General features: G+C 44.8%; 2 protein-coding genes across 2 annotated transcripts in view; both read right to left on the minus strand.

The window, feature by feature from the left end:
* LOC307237900 (A-type potassium channel modulatory protein DPP6-like) overlaps positions 1–6,848 on the minus strand; it is a gene marked incomplete at its 5' end in the record, with an annotated part of 55,213 nt that extends 48,365 nt beyond the window's left edge. The window contains one exon of the mRNA XM_080010698.1: positions 6,657–6,848. Coding sequence (XP_079866824.1) covers positions 6,657–6,848 — 192 coding nt within the window. The remainder of the gene's footprint in view (positions 1–6,656) is intronic.
* vps4b (vacuolar protein sorting 4 homolog B) overlaps positions 1–15,601 on the minus strand; it is a 376,929-nt gene that overhangs the window by 112,746 nt on the left and 248,582 nt on the right. The gene's annotated exons all lie outside the window — the stretch shown is intronic.

Here is a 15,601-nt window from a genome sequence, read left to right on the forward strand (position 1 = left end):
CATCTCCGCCCCGGCAGCAGCTCATTATAATTATACATTACGGTTGCTCTCTGTGTGCTTCGGCCTTATAGTGTGTCTTTGGGTCACTTTGATCCTTCAGAGTCATTAGGAAGACGCTGCGCTGCGTGTGACCCGCGCTCCAAATGAGACATGGCATTCTTGGCTGCGGGTCAATGGCGCAGGCGTGTCAGCCGGCTGGCTTCAGGTCAGAAAGACCACATGTAAACAAAGACAGACAACAACATCCAAAGCCTGCGTGTGTATCGGCTTAAAAATTTGAATGACTGAGTCTGCTCTGAACTCTGGGGCTGTTTGGGAATTGTCTGGAGCGTGATAGCATCTAGTGGCAAAACGAAGCAAATACATGGAAAGCAACTGAATGATTTAGCAGCAATGAGAGAATAGATGCAACCCTAACCTGGAACAAACGACACTTTCAACACACAGAAAAAAATATTGCCGAGTTGCCCGACAATCAAATCCTGCATCCTCACTGTAATCACCAAAATACCCCAAACATATTCTAATAATAACACCAGCCGTTTCTAATAATAATGAAGCAAATTTTTCAAAGCCAATCCTAACTTACAGAAGAAAGGTGATGCTGTGTGAGGGCTGCTATTTTTAGGAGGCGGGTACGGGAGACAGGCGTGAAGCCATCAAAGGAGACAAAAAAGGGTCTGAGCGTCTACAACGCAGGGAGATCTGTAAAGTAAGCCGACGCCTTCGGTGCGTAGAGAGGCGTGGCGCCAACTAATGACAAAAAAAAAAAAGATTAAAGACAAACCCAAATGAAAGGCAAATCACTTTTCTACGCATGAATATTTCATCCGCTATAAAATACACCGCGAGACATCAGTTTGTTGTTTGACAATTCTAGATTCCCAGATTTCCACAGCAGGCGGAATCTACCTCCATGTACCAGAGGCTGGAGACTCGAGGTACGAGAAGAACCCTCTGCACGTCATGGGGGCACCATGTCTTTATCCCGACACAGATTAATGCCCCGCTGTCTGAGCCAGAAATAACACGGTAAATCACTGGACGGAAGGTAGATGGTTCGAGAGAAAGAGAGCGGAGGGGGTCAGTGGGAAAAAGCGCACAGCGACAATGACACGCTGTTGACAGGCCGCGGGCAGGGGGGTGGGGTTAGCCGGGGATTATTGATGGCCCGTCGACAGAGCACTGAGGTGAGGGGTGGAGAGTAGATGACCTGTTGAGATGGCAATTGAACGTCAACAACAACAACACCAAAAAGAAGAAGGGGTCGACGCTTAGCGACAAGGTTGTCCATGGCAACCGCGCCTGTATAAAGGTGAGGTTTAAGCACCAGAAGCACGGTGGGATGGTGTCAGCTTTTCCATCTGATCTTTAGGACGCCGCGGCTCATGCAGCAGGTTGCCGTGGGTTTTTAAAAAACAATTTGGGAACGGAGGGCGTCTAATTGGGAAGTGAGCTCTGTGTCATTTCCAGATGGCAGTCACAGCCATCAGTAGCAAGGCGACAGTGTGTGTTCACAAAGATTACTGCCTCACCCTCTCCACCTTTCGCAACCATGGCAACACAGAACAGGAGGTCCTGTGGAGGATGCCATGTTGTGCCGAGGGGAGGAGCCATGTGGGATCTGCTGTGTATCTTTCACACACACACACACACACACACACACACACACACACACACACACACACACACACACACACACACACACACACACACACACACATACACACACAAACACACACACACACACACACACACAAAGGAAATGCATAGTGGATGCAGCAGGTGGAAGCACCAGAGATAGAAAATCTCCGAACACATCCCTATTTTAATCAGAGCGTCAGCCTGTGGAGCAGGTGGTGGTCGGAGGCAGCCACTGGAGGCGGACGCTCTTTACCCGGATGCAGGCATTCCTAATTCGATTTCCACAGTCCTGGAAAGAGTCTTCAGAACGAAGACAGACAATCCCATCTCCCCGCTCCCTTTCGTTTTATCTGCTGGCTCTTCCTGCGCTCCGTCTGATTGGTTTAACCGAGCTTTGGACACAGAAATGAAATCCAATTGACTACGACTAGGCTAGTGTTTGGGAACTGGGCCAGAATGTCTTCAGGGAGGGCTGAACGGTCCCAGAATTATTTTACGAGTAGGTACAGTGCAAGTTCACTTGAGGAAAGGCTGTGAGTGTGTGCGTGTGTCTGTGTGTGTGTGTGTGTGTGTGTGTGTGTGTGTGTGTGTGTGTGTGTGTGTGTGTGTGTGTGTGTGTGTGGACAGAGGAGGGGGACTGGCTTAAAAAAAGAGATGGAGTTGAAAGAGTGAGCCCTGGGCAGTATCTGGAGTGAATCAATTTTCTCTCTGAAATCATTCAGCACATTATCCCTCTTTGAACTCCCCTCTTGCTGGATTCCACATCAACATAACAGAATGATGCAAAGCAGGGATTAATGTCTTATACAGTACAAACTTTAGAACATGCTGCAGCACTATCATTAGGAAAGTTTTGAATAATGTTACTCTATTGGAAGCCTCTCAGAAGAAATCAAAATACTGTAAATATGTTTACACTATAGAGCGTATTAATAATAATTAAACTAGTAAGTTAGTCATAGTGGACAGCTCTTAGAATTTGTAAAAAGCTTCTACAACTATGCTGTTTCGAACAAAATCCAGATAATACAACAGCACCCTGAAAGCCTTTTACCAAAATCACTTAAAAATACCAAAACACCAAGGCACAAAAAGAACCATCAGCAAAGACCTGTGATCAACATGACATATGCAACAATCCCAAAGAAAGAAATAGAATATCAATGATAAAATGGTACTCTGGCCCTCAGGGCTCATGGCTGGGTGAGGCGTCTGGTCGGCTGCGGTGGGGTGGGCCTTGCTCTTGCGCGGGGTGGGGGTGGGCATGGGGGTCCTGCCGGCTCACCTGTGGGGCGGGCAGTTCGGGCAGGGTGTCTGTCTGTTGGCACGGGACCTGGCTCGGGCCTGTGGTCCGTGCCTGGCACCCGCAGCCCAGGTTCTGCGCCTGCGGCTGCGTCTTGTGCCTGCATATGGGGTGGGGTTGTATGTGTGAGCCTCAGGGATGCGGGGTCTCCTTGTACTCCCGGGGACTGGGTTATGCGCCTCAAAGCCAGGCATGGGTGTTGCTCCGCGGGCTTCCGGCTTCTCTGGGGGCTGGGGGGTCTTCTGTGGCTACAGAGCGGGGTGCTCGGGGCTTTATTGCAGCGGTGGAAGGTCTATGCGGCTGCGGGACTCAGAGGTGGCTTCGGGGCCCTTTCCGTCACTTGGTTGCGCCACGACATAATAACGACCTTATACACCAGAACCAGTTGGTGTAAGTCCTGTACGCTCACCGGTGGACACACACACACCAACAGACACACACACACACACACACACACACACACACACACACACACACACACACAAGAGCGCACGCACACACACACACACACACACACACACACACACACACACACACACACACACACACACACACACACACACACACACACACACCTCATCACAGGCGCGCGCACGCCACCAACACCTGGTTTGAACGCAACCCCAGCACCCTCCTGGTTCCATCCTTCTCCTTATCTTCCTCATTTACTGCCATAACTATAAAAGGAAGAGGCCACATGTCCAATTGCCGTTCCAGTTTTTCTGGACCTAATTAACTCTGTTTTTTCGATACATGTTGTCGTCCGATGTTTATGTTTGTTCGTGTACGTGTTGTTGTTTGTGTCTATGTTTATGTTTTTCCCTGTACATGTCTGTTGTTTATTTGTCTCACCCGTGGTGATTCTCTTCCTCTTGGAGTAGTGATTAATTGTTTATAGACACAAACATGGTAAAATAGTTCTCCAAAGAGGGGGATTGGTGGGGGCTCTGTATAGTAAATAGCTGTTCTCTTGTCCTCCTATGGGCCGTCCACAGGACAGAGTTATCGCAGCAGTTCTTGATGATTTAAGAATTATTAAAGAGTTCCATTGCAGGTTGAGAAGTTGAACTCCACTTGCAGACGAGCTCTGTCCTAGATGCAATAGCACAAATACTCTGTGTTGTATGCCCAGCATGCTGACAGCACAGGTTTAAAAAAAAAAATTTAAATAAAAAAACAAAAAAATTAAATGGTATCTAATGGTGTTAAGATGCATTTTGTTTAAATTGCAGACAGAAATTGGGAAGTTTGAAAATGTTAAATCAAATTGGGACGTATGCTATTTCCCTGCTTATTTGGTGAACTTACTGAAAATAGCACAACACAGCAATAGAAAAAGAGGAAAACCTTCCTAACTTGTAACTCAAAATGTGTCAATTTAATCAAATGAATCAATTTCTATACAGCAGCCATACGCTCTATTATCATATCAGTGGAAAGCGGCATCACAGTTTTTGGGTTAAGATGAAGGAATTATGGTTGAATAAAGGAAAGAAAAAAAAATCCACAACTGATGCTGTTAAGAGGAAAAACAAACCATTTTTCTAAACAGAAATAAATCTGTGCCGTTAGAACTGAGCAGGTTACATTTGTTACTTTGAGTTAAACTCATTTAAATATAATACTGGCAAGGATAATGAACAGATTACTCAATGTGCTATTGATGGTGAATTGATTACTTTGGGGAGCGCTATGGACCCAGTATATTATATAGGCTGACAAATTGAAATAAAAAGTAATAGATATTGAAAGCCAATTTGTATTCGCAATTTGAAATCCCACCTCTCTGTCCTCCACATTGTGCTGTGTCACCTTGCCCAGCCACGGTGTAGGACAAAACAAAAGGTGATGTTTAGATTTCTCCTGTCCGGGAAAAGTCAGTAGCAACCAGGTCCCAAAGGAGTCTGTGGTCATCGGGGTGTTTCAAATGTCACCGTATTACAGCCAGCCAAAATGAAATGATTAATTGAGGAGACTTTGCCGGCTCCCAGCCTTGCTATCAGCAGCTAAGAATAGGATGAGATAGAAAAAAATATGTGGTATTATACCCCTTCCCCCAGGTGACGCAAGCTCTAAACAGTAGCAGACAAAGTACAGTGGATTCATAGGACGAATGATAATAGAAACTTAAAGAACTTAAATCCATTCTCGCTCAACGGAATCCTTTGTTTTTTCTCCGGCAAAAGGATTTGAAACGATATGATTTTCCAACTTTCCAGGACGGTGAAAAGTTCCTCTCTTAAAGTGGTCTGTCCATCTCCGCAGGCAAATGGCAATTTCATGCTCCAGCACAGCTCCAGGGAACATTCTGACTAAAGGGTGAAGGTGAGCAATGTACAGCTGCTGAACATACAGCAGCGAAGATGTACTCGTGTTCTGTACTGAGGTAAGAATACAAATTCCCAAAGAAAATGGTACTCCGGACTCAGGAGGTCATTTTTGTTTTCGCTTTTTCAGCCCTTCGTCAGCCCTATCATATGTACCTGATGTGACACATCAATAATTCAAGGAAACCTCTGAGCTTTGACAGCATTTGTTGCATACTTTTAAAAGATGGATGTCAAGAGAAAACTGTATATGTGTGTGTGTGTGTGTGTGTGTGTGTGTGTGTGTGTGTGTGTGTGTGTGTGTGTGTGTGTGTGTGTGTGTGCGTGCGTGCGCGTGTGCATGTGCGTGTGTGCGTGTTTGTGTGTGTGTGTGTGTGTCTCCCTCGTTGAAAGATCCTTCACCAGGCCTATAAAATGGATTCTGTATGTTGCAAGTATCCAATACCCAAGTAGGCCAAAACATATGCAATCCTTTTAAGAGGAAATGTCACATTGTAATTACAATTAAGGCTATATGAATCTTAACAATGGATAATTTGCTTTAAGGCACTTTATTATAATTCCTAGTCCAGAGCCATTTGGTGAGAGTGCCCTTTCTCTGTTATTGCAACCAGCATGCACATTTACATTAGGGCCATTCAGCACCTTGGACAGCACCACTGGTTTCTCAACGCGAAGAGCCACTGGAGCCACATACAAACATGTCATGAGTAAATCACATCCATATTAAAAATACACCAAAAGAAGGCTTATCTGGATAGCATCTTCACCAGAACGCCTCGGAAATTGTAAAGACACAATTAAGGCTCAAGTCTCCTCACCTCCCAAAAGACCACGCTACAGACATTGACGTCAGCTTTGACCTGGAATGTCAAACTATGCCTACAATGCATAGCAACGCCACTTGTCACACAAAAAACAACACATCACAAATAAGCTTTCATTTAAAAAAATGAAACGAAACCCATGCAAAGTTTTTGCACAGCCAATGAAACTGCAGCATGTGAAAGAGTTTCTATCCAGCTCCTGAATGACTTTGAGGGGAAAATCAGTGTAATCTTAAAAAATACACTTGGGTAGTTGACGAGAATAAAAACAATGTTTAAAGAATATTTAAAATAAATAATATATAATAATATAGATAGCATTTATAAAATGATACAACAAATAACAAATAAAAAATAAACAACAACAACAGCAACAACAACAACAACAACAATAATAATAATAATAATAATAATAATAATAATAATAACAATAATAATAATAATAATAATAATAATCGAAATCATAATAACAACAACAATAAAAATAATTAAAAAATAATAATAATAACAATTAAAAAAAAGAATTATAATGATAAATGCAAATCTTCCTCTTACATGCTCGTCCTCCCGCGCGTTCTTCTTGCGGTACTGGCCCGGGGTCCGACCGTCCGCGTGGAGCGGCGGGGTCTTCCCCGCGTGATCCTCCTCCACGATCTGCCCCCCCAGGAGGTGACTGGCCTCAGGTGGATGCGGGAAGGATTTGTTGGTGTTGATCTTCCCGCTGAATCTCTGGTACAACGAAGCCATGGGTCCGATCCGAACCGAGCGGCCGGATCTTTCCTTCCTCCCGGTGCGGTGCCAGGGGGCGAGGGAGACGATGGGTGTCAATAGTTCCGATCGGTATTCGCAGCACGTTGTCCCCCTCCCTCTCGTCCAGCCCTCCTCCTCCCGGGGACGTTAAGTTTCCGATCTGATATGCGATCCAGACTCCCGATAATAGTCCGCAAACAAAGCACGCGTGAGATAATCTCTCGACACCAGAGTGGGATCAGATGCGTGTGGAGCGCCGGTTCGGTGCGTGAGGAGTGTGTGAAGGACGCAGGGAGCCGGTGGCGCTCTGTGCAGACGCGCTGTGCATGAGAAGTGACCGAGCAGAGAGAGAGAGAGAGAGAGAGAGGGAGAGAGAGGGAGGGATGGATGGAATACTACCACACTATCATCACCAATCTCTGAGTCCAAAGGATCCAAAAGACGCAACAGCAGTGGGAGTTGTTTTCCACCCTTCATATGCATTTAGTAATTCAGCAATTAACCCCACTCGATAAGTGCCGTAGGAGGCTTTGCAATTTATATCCCCCCCCGACAACAATGGCTCTTGGTTTCAGGACGGATCTCTAGTGCCTCTTTGTGGGGCTTCCAGTTACCGCAGTCCTGTCCAAAACAAATGACCGGTCGCTGCAAAGTGAATACAGTGATTTGTTTCTAAACACATTATACATGTTAGAAAATCATGTCTGAAAACATGTGGAAAGAACTATGTGGTATTTGGAGTTATATGTAGTAATCGTGACGTTTGACCGTTAAACTGTTTCTCACCATTTTTTGTGGTTCGGATTGTTTTGGCCGGTGCGAAATCATGGCTCAATGACGCCCGGTGGCCCTGACGTGCCCCTCTCGCCCCCCGAGGCCCCGCTGCCCGGGAGGCGGGTGCACGGAGCCGGAACAGAGCCTCGTTCCCCGGCAGCGCACGGAGCCGGGGGAGCCACCGCGCTCCCCGCAATAAATATCCAATTTTCCCGTGTTCTATTTTTTAACTTCTGACCAAAGTCAAAAGAACGAAAAACAGCCTGTTGTTGGTTTCCTGATTTTGGATTTGTCCAAGTATGTATTGGATTGATGGTATTTGACACTTGCGCCTCTCCCGCGATTGGGCGTGGTTTCAGCGCCTACATCCCACAGCGTCTCACAGCAGAGGGAGATGCCTTTTATTTTTGCCACGATTTTGAAACCAAATTTGATATACTCTGCGATTTTTTCCCAATCATTCAAATGTGGCTCGGCGGTTAAGCACACATTTTTCTGTGGTGTGACCAACTATTTCGTTTTGCTTTACGGGGACTTTAAAGTGGAAATTCATTCCATCGTCGGTGGATCACACTGCAAGTCCCAGAAAGAGTCCAAAGAGCCAAACCTCTTGGCTCCACGGTGGTCACTTTCTTTCCTCAAAAGTTCGCCTTCTTCTGATCTGTAGATTTGTTGTTGTTTTTCTTTGTCACTTGAGGTGGTGGGGGATAAGTGAGAAACCTACATCCCTTTTTGTCCATATATAAGGTTTACTGACCACCACTAGTTACGCCGCTGCAACAAATTCACCGCGGGTGCCCCTTACACCTTGCAGGTGCTCGGGTCAGTGCGTTCTTGCCAGGAAAGGCGGACCCCGCCACCAGCAATGGAAACATCATATAGAGGAGCACAAGCATAATGCAAATTAATGGCTTTTTCTTTAAAAAGTTTCAGCTAAAAAAAGTAAAACATACAAGTTATTTTTAACAAAATCGTTTTTGCGGGTTGCCTCATTACTTTAAATCCCACTTCCTTGACTCATCCAAGGGAATATTCTCAAAATTGAGTTGATTGAAAAAGTTTATACAGGTCACTCAATTGGCTGTACTGCTATTCTTAAACTTAAGCTATAAAATTCCAACTCCTCCTTTTCCCCTGTTAAAAGGATGAAACACGGACGCTTCATCAAATGGCGTATAACTGGCTTTACTGGCGTTGGGAAAATTACACCGATTGTGAAGTTTTTTGGCCAGCAGTTCAACTCGTGTTGTTAAATGGCTTTCACGGTGCCAAGGATTCCCTCAGGTCTGACTTACGATGGGTGCAGGGGGGTATCGAGGAGAGTTCCATCCTCTTTAGTTGCTGTCACAAAATGCCACAGCAGAGCGCCTTGGTTTGTCACTGTCCTTCATTTCTGCTCAAAAATTACAACCTCGCTGGTACCATGCTGCATTTCTGGGAATTTGACTCCCTTCAAAAAAGGCCATGTTATGATTGAGTGCAGATCCCACTTATTACTTTGGAGCATATACACAATCGTGCCGGCCGACACAAAGAGCTCAAAGCATCTACAATGGCAGAGCCCAAATTGTCTGGTATGCGGCAGTGGGTGTGTGGGCTTCAATTAATTTCCTCACACTTTGTGAGTAATCTCTGGCTCTGAAAGAATTTCAAACAGCTCGCTAATTCACGGCCCCGAATTGAATGGAACCTCTCCAACACGATACGATACGCATCTCAAACGCAGAGCATCGATTTCAAAGGCTTGGATCACACCCCGAAGGAGGACATAGAGCATTCATGAGGGACTCATGAAATGAGCTGGTAGCCGATACAGTGACTTATTTCATGTTTATTTTAACTTTTATTTAGAAATAAATCCCACTGTTTGCTTCACGCTGTTTGGCTTCAATCAGTTTCAATACTTTGTTCTTTAATTTAATTTATTTGTGCTATTCCTCTTGCTTTTGTGAGTGTGCTGTGGGAAGGACTTCCCACGCTCTACGAAGGAGAGTGCTCTATAAATATAACGATTGATGTTTTTGTTTGGCCGCTTTACATGTAACTTGCTGTTTATTTTTTAAGTGTTCCCTTAGATGCTCACGCTGTTGCAAATCTCTCGGACTTCTCATGTAAGAAAATAACTTTTTTCTCCCACTGGAGTTTCACCCCCAATCCCCGCCGTCATTTTTTTCCGAGGTTCATAAACGTCCGCTCCTTTCTCCCCTCGGGAAATTGGTTGACACCCCTCCCGGTCGTTGTGATGCATGTCTTCCAATCTCCCTCACCTTGTTGGAAAGCCATTGTGAACTGCCTGGCTGCCTTAACACTCCCTGGGGGCTGTGCCGGTCTCAGCCCCACTCCCCTATCACCAGCGTACAGATACCTGAGCCACTCCAGCCGTCGCTCATATCTGCGCTGCTCACAGGCGTCGGTACAGAGCGCCTCCATAGAGCCGTACAATGGCTTAGCCTTTTATAGAAAGGTGTTTGTGGTCATATGCAGGCTTTTTGTGCACCTGATGGCATCATTGTGAATGTAACAATATGAATGTAATAATTCAGCTCACGTACACTCTAGTAAAAAAAAAAAAAAAAAAAAAAAAAAGTAATTCATTTTTTCACAGCTTACATACCTTATTTAGTCGAGGCATCAATGTCAGCACATAACAACTACCATATGCGCGATGCATTTTCATTGCACACTAAAAATGTATTGATAACTGCATTATTCAGGCTCCCCTATGCAGCTATTGTAGATAAATGATAAATATAAATGCCCTCCAAACTAGATGACCTGGAGGTGGCCTGCAGCTGAACTTCCATTTTTAATCTTAAATGTACAACTTCTTGTATGTTTATAGATAGATGCACATGAGACCAAATGCTACTTAGAGATTAAACCTTCACATAACATATAATTATTTTCTTCCAGGAAAATGTGTTAGAAAGTCAAAAGGTAGATGAAGGATACCGTTGTCAGTGACATTTGTCATTACTGACAAATGTCACTCACAATGTTATCATGACTGTCTAATAACAGTTATACAGTAAAAGATAATAAATGCTTGATAATGTATCCTTCTATTGTTAGGCAAAGCAATTCACAAGCTAAATTAACACATAATTACACATACTTACAATGTCTGTGAAGCTTTCTAATACCCCTTTATCACTACCAAAAACCCGGTAACACCCGCTAACATCCGGCATTTGTCATCAGCGGGAAAGGAAGGTTTCAGTCCCGGGTCAAATGTTCCTGCAATAGACACAGATTTTAATCGGCCGCACCTCCGATCGGCTCTCATGTGAACAGGACACCTGGGTCAACCGCCAATTTTGGTCCCTTTACCTGTGCGATGCGAAGCGCGTTGAAGTTCCGGACATTGGGGTGTAAACAGACAGGAACATCCGTGTCCATATCATTCCATCACTTCATATCCGATTTTTTGGAAGGGCTAAAAATACTTTTTTATTCCAAGTTTTACAGTTTTATGTTGTTGTTTGTTTAAGTTGCTGTCTCCTCTACCGTTTTATTCTTAATCACACTGGAACCATGACACGCCCCCTTTGCAACGTATTCGTGACGCTGAACGTGACACACCAGAAAAAAAGAACGGCATTTCTCCTGGCAATGGGAAAGGCATCAATCGCCTAAAATTAGTGGGTTTACCCGGGTTTAAAAAACACGGGTAAACCCGCTAACTTTGGTGTAAAAGCAGTGTAACTCTTTTAATGTAACACGTAACTATTAATCCCTTGTCTCAAGTGAAATGCTAATATTGCCCTTTGTGTTTCCCTGGGTAGTCTTGAGTGTATGCACCACTTAAAAATGACACAGACACCAATTCACCAGATTAGCAAAAAGATCCATCAGTTCTAGTGAAGAGTGCAGTTATATCTCATTTCCTCCTAACGTCCCTGTGCCGCTGCCAAGCGGGGGATGCATTGCCCCTATTTACATGCATGTAATAGAATGGGTAGCAGGATCCCCAGCTAATCCCTTTTTTTGCACAATTTTTTTCATTTGGCATTAGCTGGACACTAATGATTTCCCTTGATGCCGAGCTAAGCCAGCCATAGCAATGAGGTTCTGTATCACTCCGATAGTTTGTACTGTTTTACATGTTTAGCTACGGCGCGGCTAGACCAAAAAGCTCTGTTTATCCAAGTACACCATCAAAATATTGTACATGTGTATTTTGGGGGTAAAGAAGGCTGGGGTTAATGAAGAGTGTCTTCACATTCTGACGTTGATTCAGAGTAGGTTTTGCACTTACTTTCTACTTTTTACTTAGGTTCCTCCTGAGACCTTGAGAAAGACTTGAAAATACAGCCACCCCCTTAACCGTCCCCAGTAGCAAAACTCTTTGCGCCATGCCTGGGGCCCCAGTGGGTCACTGAAATTTGGCGTCGTTGAATTTCATTACATTACATTTAGTAGATGCTTTTATCCAAAGCGACTTACAATTATTTAAACACTGACGAACGCAGCCATCAGGAGCAATTAGGGGTTAAGTGTCTTGCTCAAGGACACTACAGCATGCTAGCAGGAGGAGCCTGGGATCGAACCAGCAACCTTTAGACTACTAGACGACCAGCTCTACCTCTACCTCCTGAGCTACCGCCCCCCCGAATTTCACACGATCATTCCCAGAGTAAGAGCGCTGAAGAAGACTCCAGGCACGTGACCCTTCAACTCCCCCCAACATCCCCCACGCTCTGTTCTTTAACGATACTGAAAAGGGTGGGGGGCAGGGAGGCCGAATTACATTTATTCTCTCCCATCGGCGTAATGCAGTATTAAACTGGATACTTCGAGAAAAAAAAAAACTTCTCGACACAAAACCCACCGCGGCTTCAGGGGTGGAACCATCTCCCTGCGTCAGTGTTTAGCAAAATTTAATTACACCTCACTGAAGGCCCAAGTTAATAGGATTGTGCAAAGGAATGCCTTATCATTGAATTACACCCCAATACCACACTGCAACACTTGGCTCATTGCAGGCCATGTATTGATGCTGGATTCAATTACAATGTGATGCAAGTCAAAGCATTTTATTACTGTTGGGGCTGACTGCACAGAAGCTGACACTGAAGTGGCTTAATGCAAATGTTGGATCTATATATATTTATTTATTTGAATTTATTTATATGTAGTATATATATATATATACACAGTATATACATGTATATATATATATATATATATATATATACAGTAACACTCCATTATCATCATGGTTTAGGAATATCTGGTGCCTCTTTCTGAATTGATGTATGTAAGAGCTAACTTTCGATTTAAGCTTAACCTAGTTGGGCTCTAGAATACATAATAATATACTCCGTATACAACTTCCCAGGATTTTAAACCAGCTGCAGCAGACTGCCTGTCGGAGGTAGCATGATATCTGGTCCCGACTATAAGTGCCGTACCTTTCACAACATTACGGCACGGGGGAATGCTATGCGGTGAGCCCAAATTCAAAGGGTGGCAGATAAGTCGCTGAGGAAATGAGGTTTAATGCCGGCTGATGTGGTAGAATGTGACTGGGTTTGGGGAAAAGAATGCGGTGGACTATAGCGGTCGGGGGATTGTTGCGGCGGAGGATGACGAGTAAGAAGAAGATGAAGACGCAGAGAGGTAATAGAGTGAGAAAATGGAAAAAGGCAGAACGATGTGACTGAGATAAACTGAATGAAACCAACCGCCAAATTATGCCTGTGTAAGTGTGTGTTTAAATATGTGTGTGTGTGTGTGTGTGTGTGTGTGTGTGTGCGTGCGTGCGTGCTTGCGTGCGTGTGTGCGTGCGTAGCACAACATCAATTGAAGCGGCATTGAAGAAATTGAAGTACTTCATTATTACAGGAGAAACCATATTCTAAGAATCTCTGTTGGACAATACAAACCACTCAGGCCGTGCACACACTTTTTATTGGGCTTTTCCCCCGTGTATTCTGCTGCTGCAGGACAATAACAACCTCCTCTATCATTTAGCACCTCAAACGTCGCTGTGTTTGATGCATTAAACTTGCCGGAGCATTACGGCAGCGAGACGCGCATCTGATAGTGATAGGGTTTAATATATCCTGTTTGATGGATATGGTATCGAAAGTTGTAGAGTTACACCCTTGTTATTTGTTTTTTCTTTTATTCATTAAAAGTAAGTCAATTTCCACTGGTGACACAGCTGTTCCACCCTATCTTGTTAGTTTTATATATAATTAATATGTAAATCACATGATAAATCACAGTTAATCACAATTAAATGCTACCAATTCAATCTTACACTCAAAATTTCAATACCTCACAAAGATCAGTCTTCACCCCACTTTCTCGAGAACTAATGTGGACGACTGAACCGACAGTCGTCCACATTATGTCACATAGCCATTATACCACTAAAATGACAATGAAGCAATGGGAGCATCATCTACAACATAACACGCACAGAAAGCAGATGTGCGCTGCGATTGTCCGGAAGGAGGGAAGTCGGAACCTGTTCCCGGTTCTTTTCCCTTCCTTCAATTTCCTTTCCAGTTGCTCTCACGAACAGCGAGCAGTCTCTTCTGTCAGGAGCAGGAGACTCACCCACAAAAACAGACATCCACCCCCTTCACACACACACACACACACACACACACACACACACACACACACACACACACACACACACACACACACACACACACACACACACACACACACACACACACACACACACACACACACACACACACACACACACACACACACACACCGTGCCACGCATACTAAAAAGGCCCTTACCCTTCTGGAAGGAGTGCCGGTGTCTATCTTCAGCTGGGCGGCGATGAGGACAGACATGGTGATAAGTGCCACTGGGCTTCTTCCTTTCCCTTCGCTTCCCTTCTTTCTTTCCTTCCCCCCTCACACACCTTGTGCTGGGAACTTGGGGTGCTGGAGCCGTCTGCTGGGGGGGGGGGGGGCATCACCCAAGGGTCCAGGGGCGCGGCCACCAGAATATTTCTCTCCTCGCCGGGCAGATCAATCACAGAGACACCGACGTCGCCTCCACACGGGGTGGTGGGTGGGTCGGTGTGTGGTGGTGGCTGGGTGTGGGTCCAAACTCCTTGGCTCCGGCTGCTCTAAATGCTACTTATCTCCCTCCTCCTTATTCCCACCCTCTCTATCTGGCAACCCCACTCCTCTGCTCCCTCGCTCCCTCACTCCAACTCTTCCCAGTCCCCCACCCCCCACTTTATGAGGACCCATACTCACACCCGCCAGACATTTCCACTCTGTTTGGTGGTGGAGTGTGTACGTAATACCACAAAATGAATCAATTTGATCAGCTTCCCAGTTGGTTGGTTGTGATGGAGCGAGGGAAATATTTACGCTTCCCGCCGTCCACATCATAAAACACGGTCCCACTGCACCGGTTGGCTCGTGCCAAGCCCAGGACAGACACTCGGACAGATCCGCGCTTCTGCTTTATTTATGTTGTAATATAATGTGTGTAGTGCCACCAGTTTCTCCACCAGATTGAATAACCAATTTAGCCGACCGACTCAAATCAGGCGTTACATGGGAGACGCGCAAGCAGAGAGAGAAAGAGAGAGAAAGAGAGAGAGTGAAAGAGAAAGAGAGGGAATGGAATTGACTTTGCTGATATTAGGGATCATTAAGTGCCTTTTCTTTAATGAAAAGGCAAACAATGCACTCTCTCTCTCTCTCTGTCTCTCTCTCTCTCTCTCTCTCTCTCTCTCTCTCTCTGTCTCTCTCTCTGTTTCTAGCACTGCTGCTATGCTGAATGTGACAAAGGGCGGAGTGGGAAAAATAACTCGCAAAACTCCAGGACAACAAGCACAGACTGCAACTCAAGAATACTTAAGCAGGGATGGAAACTAACTGAGTAACTGAGTAATTTTACCCAAGTACCATACTCATACTTATACACATGTAGTTAATGTTCTTTCTGACGGACAACTCTTAGATACATTTTGAATTATCTTTAT

Source organism: Zeus faber, assembly GCF_960531495.2.
Source record: "Zeus faber genome assembly, chromosome: 12".
NCBI lineage: Eukaryota > Metazoa > Chordata > Actinopteri > Zeiformes > Zeidae > Zeus > Zeus faber.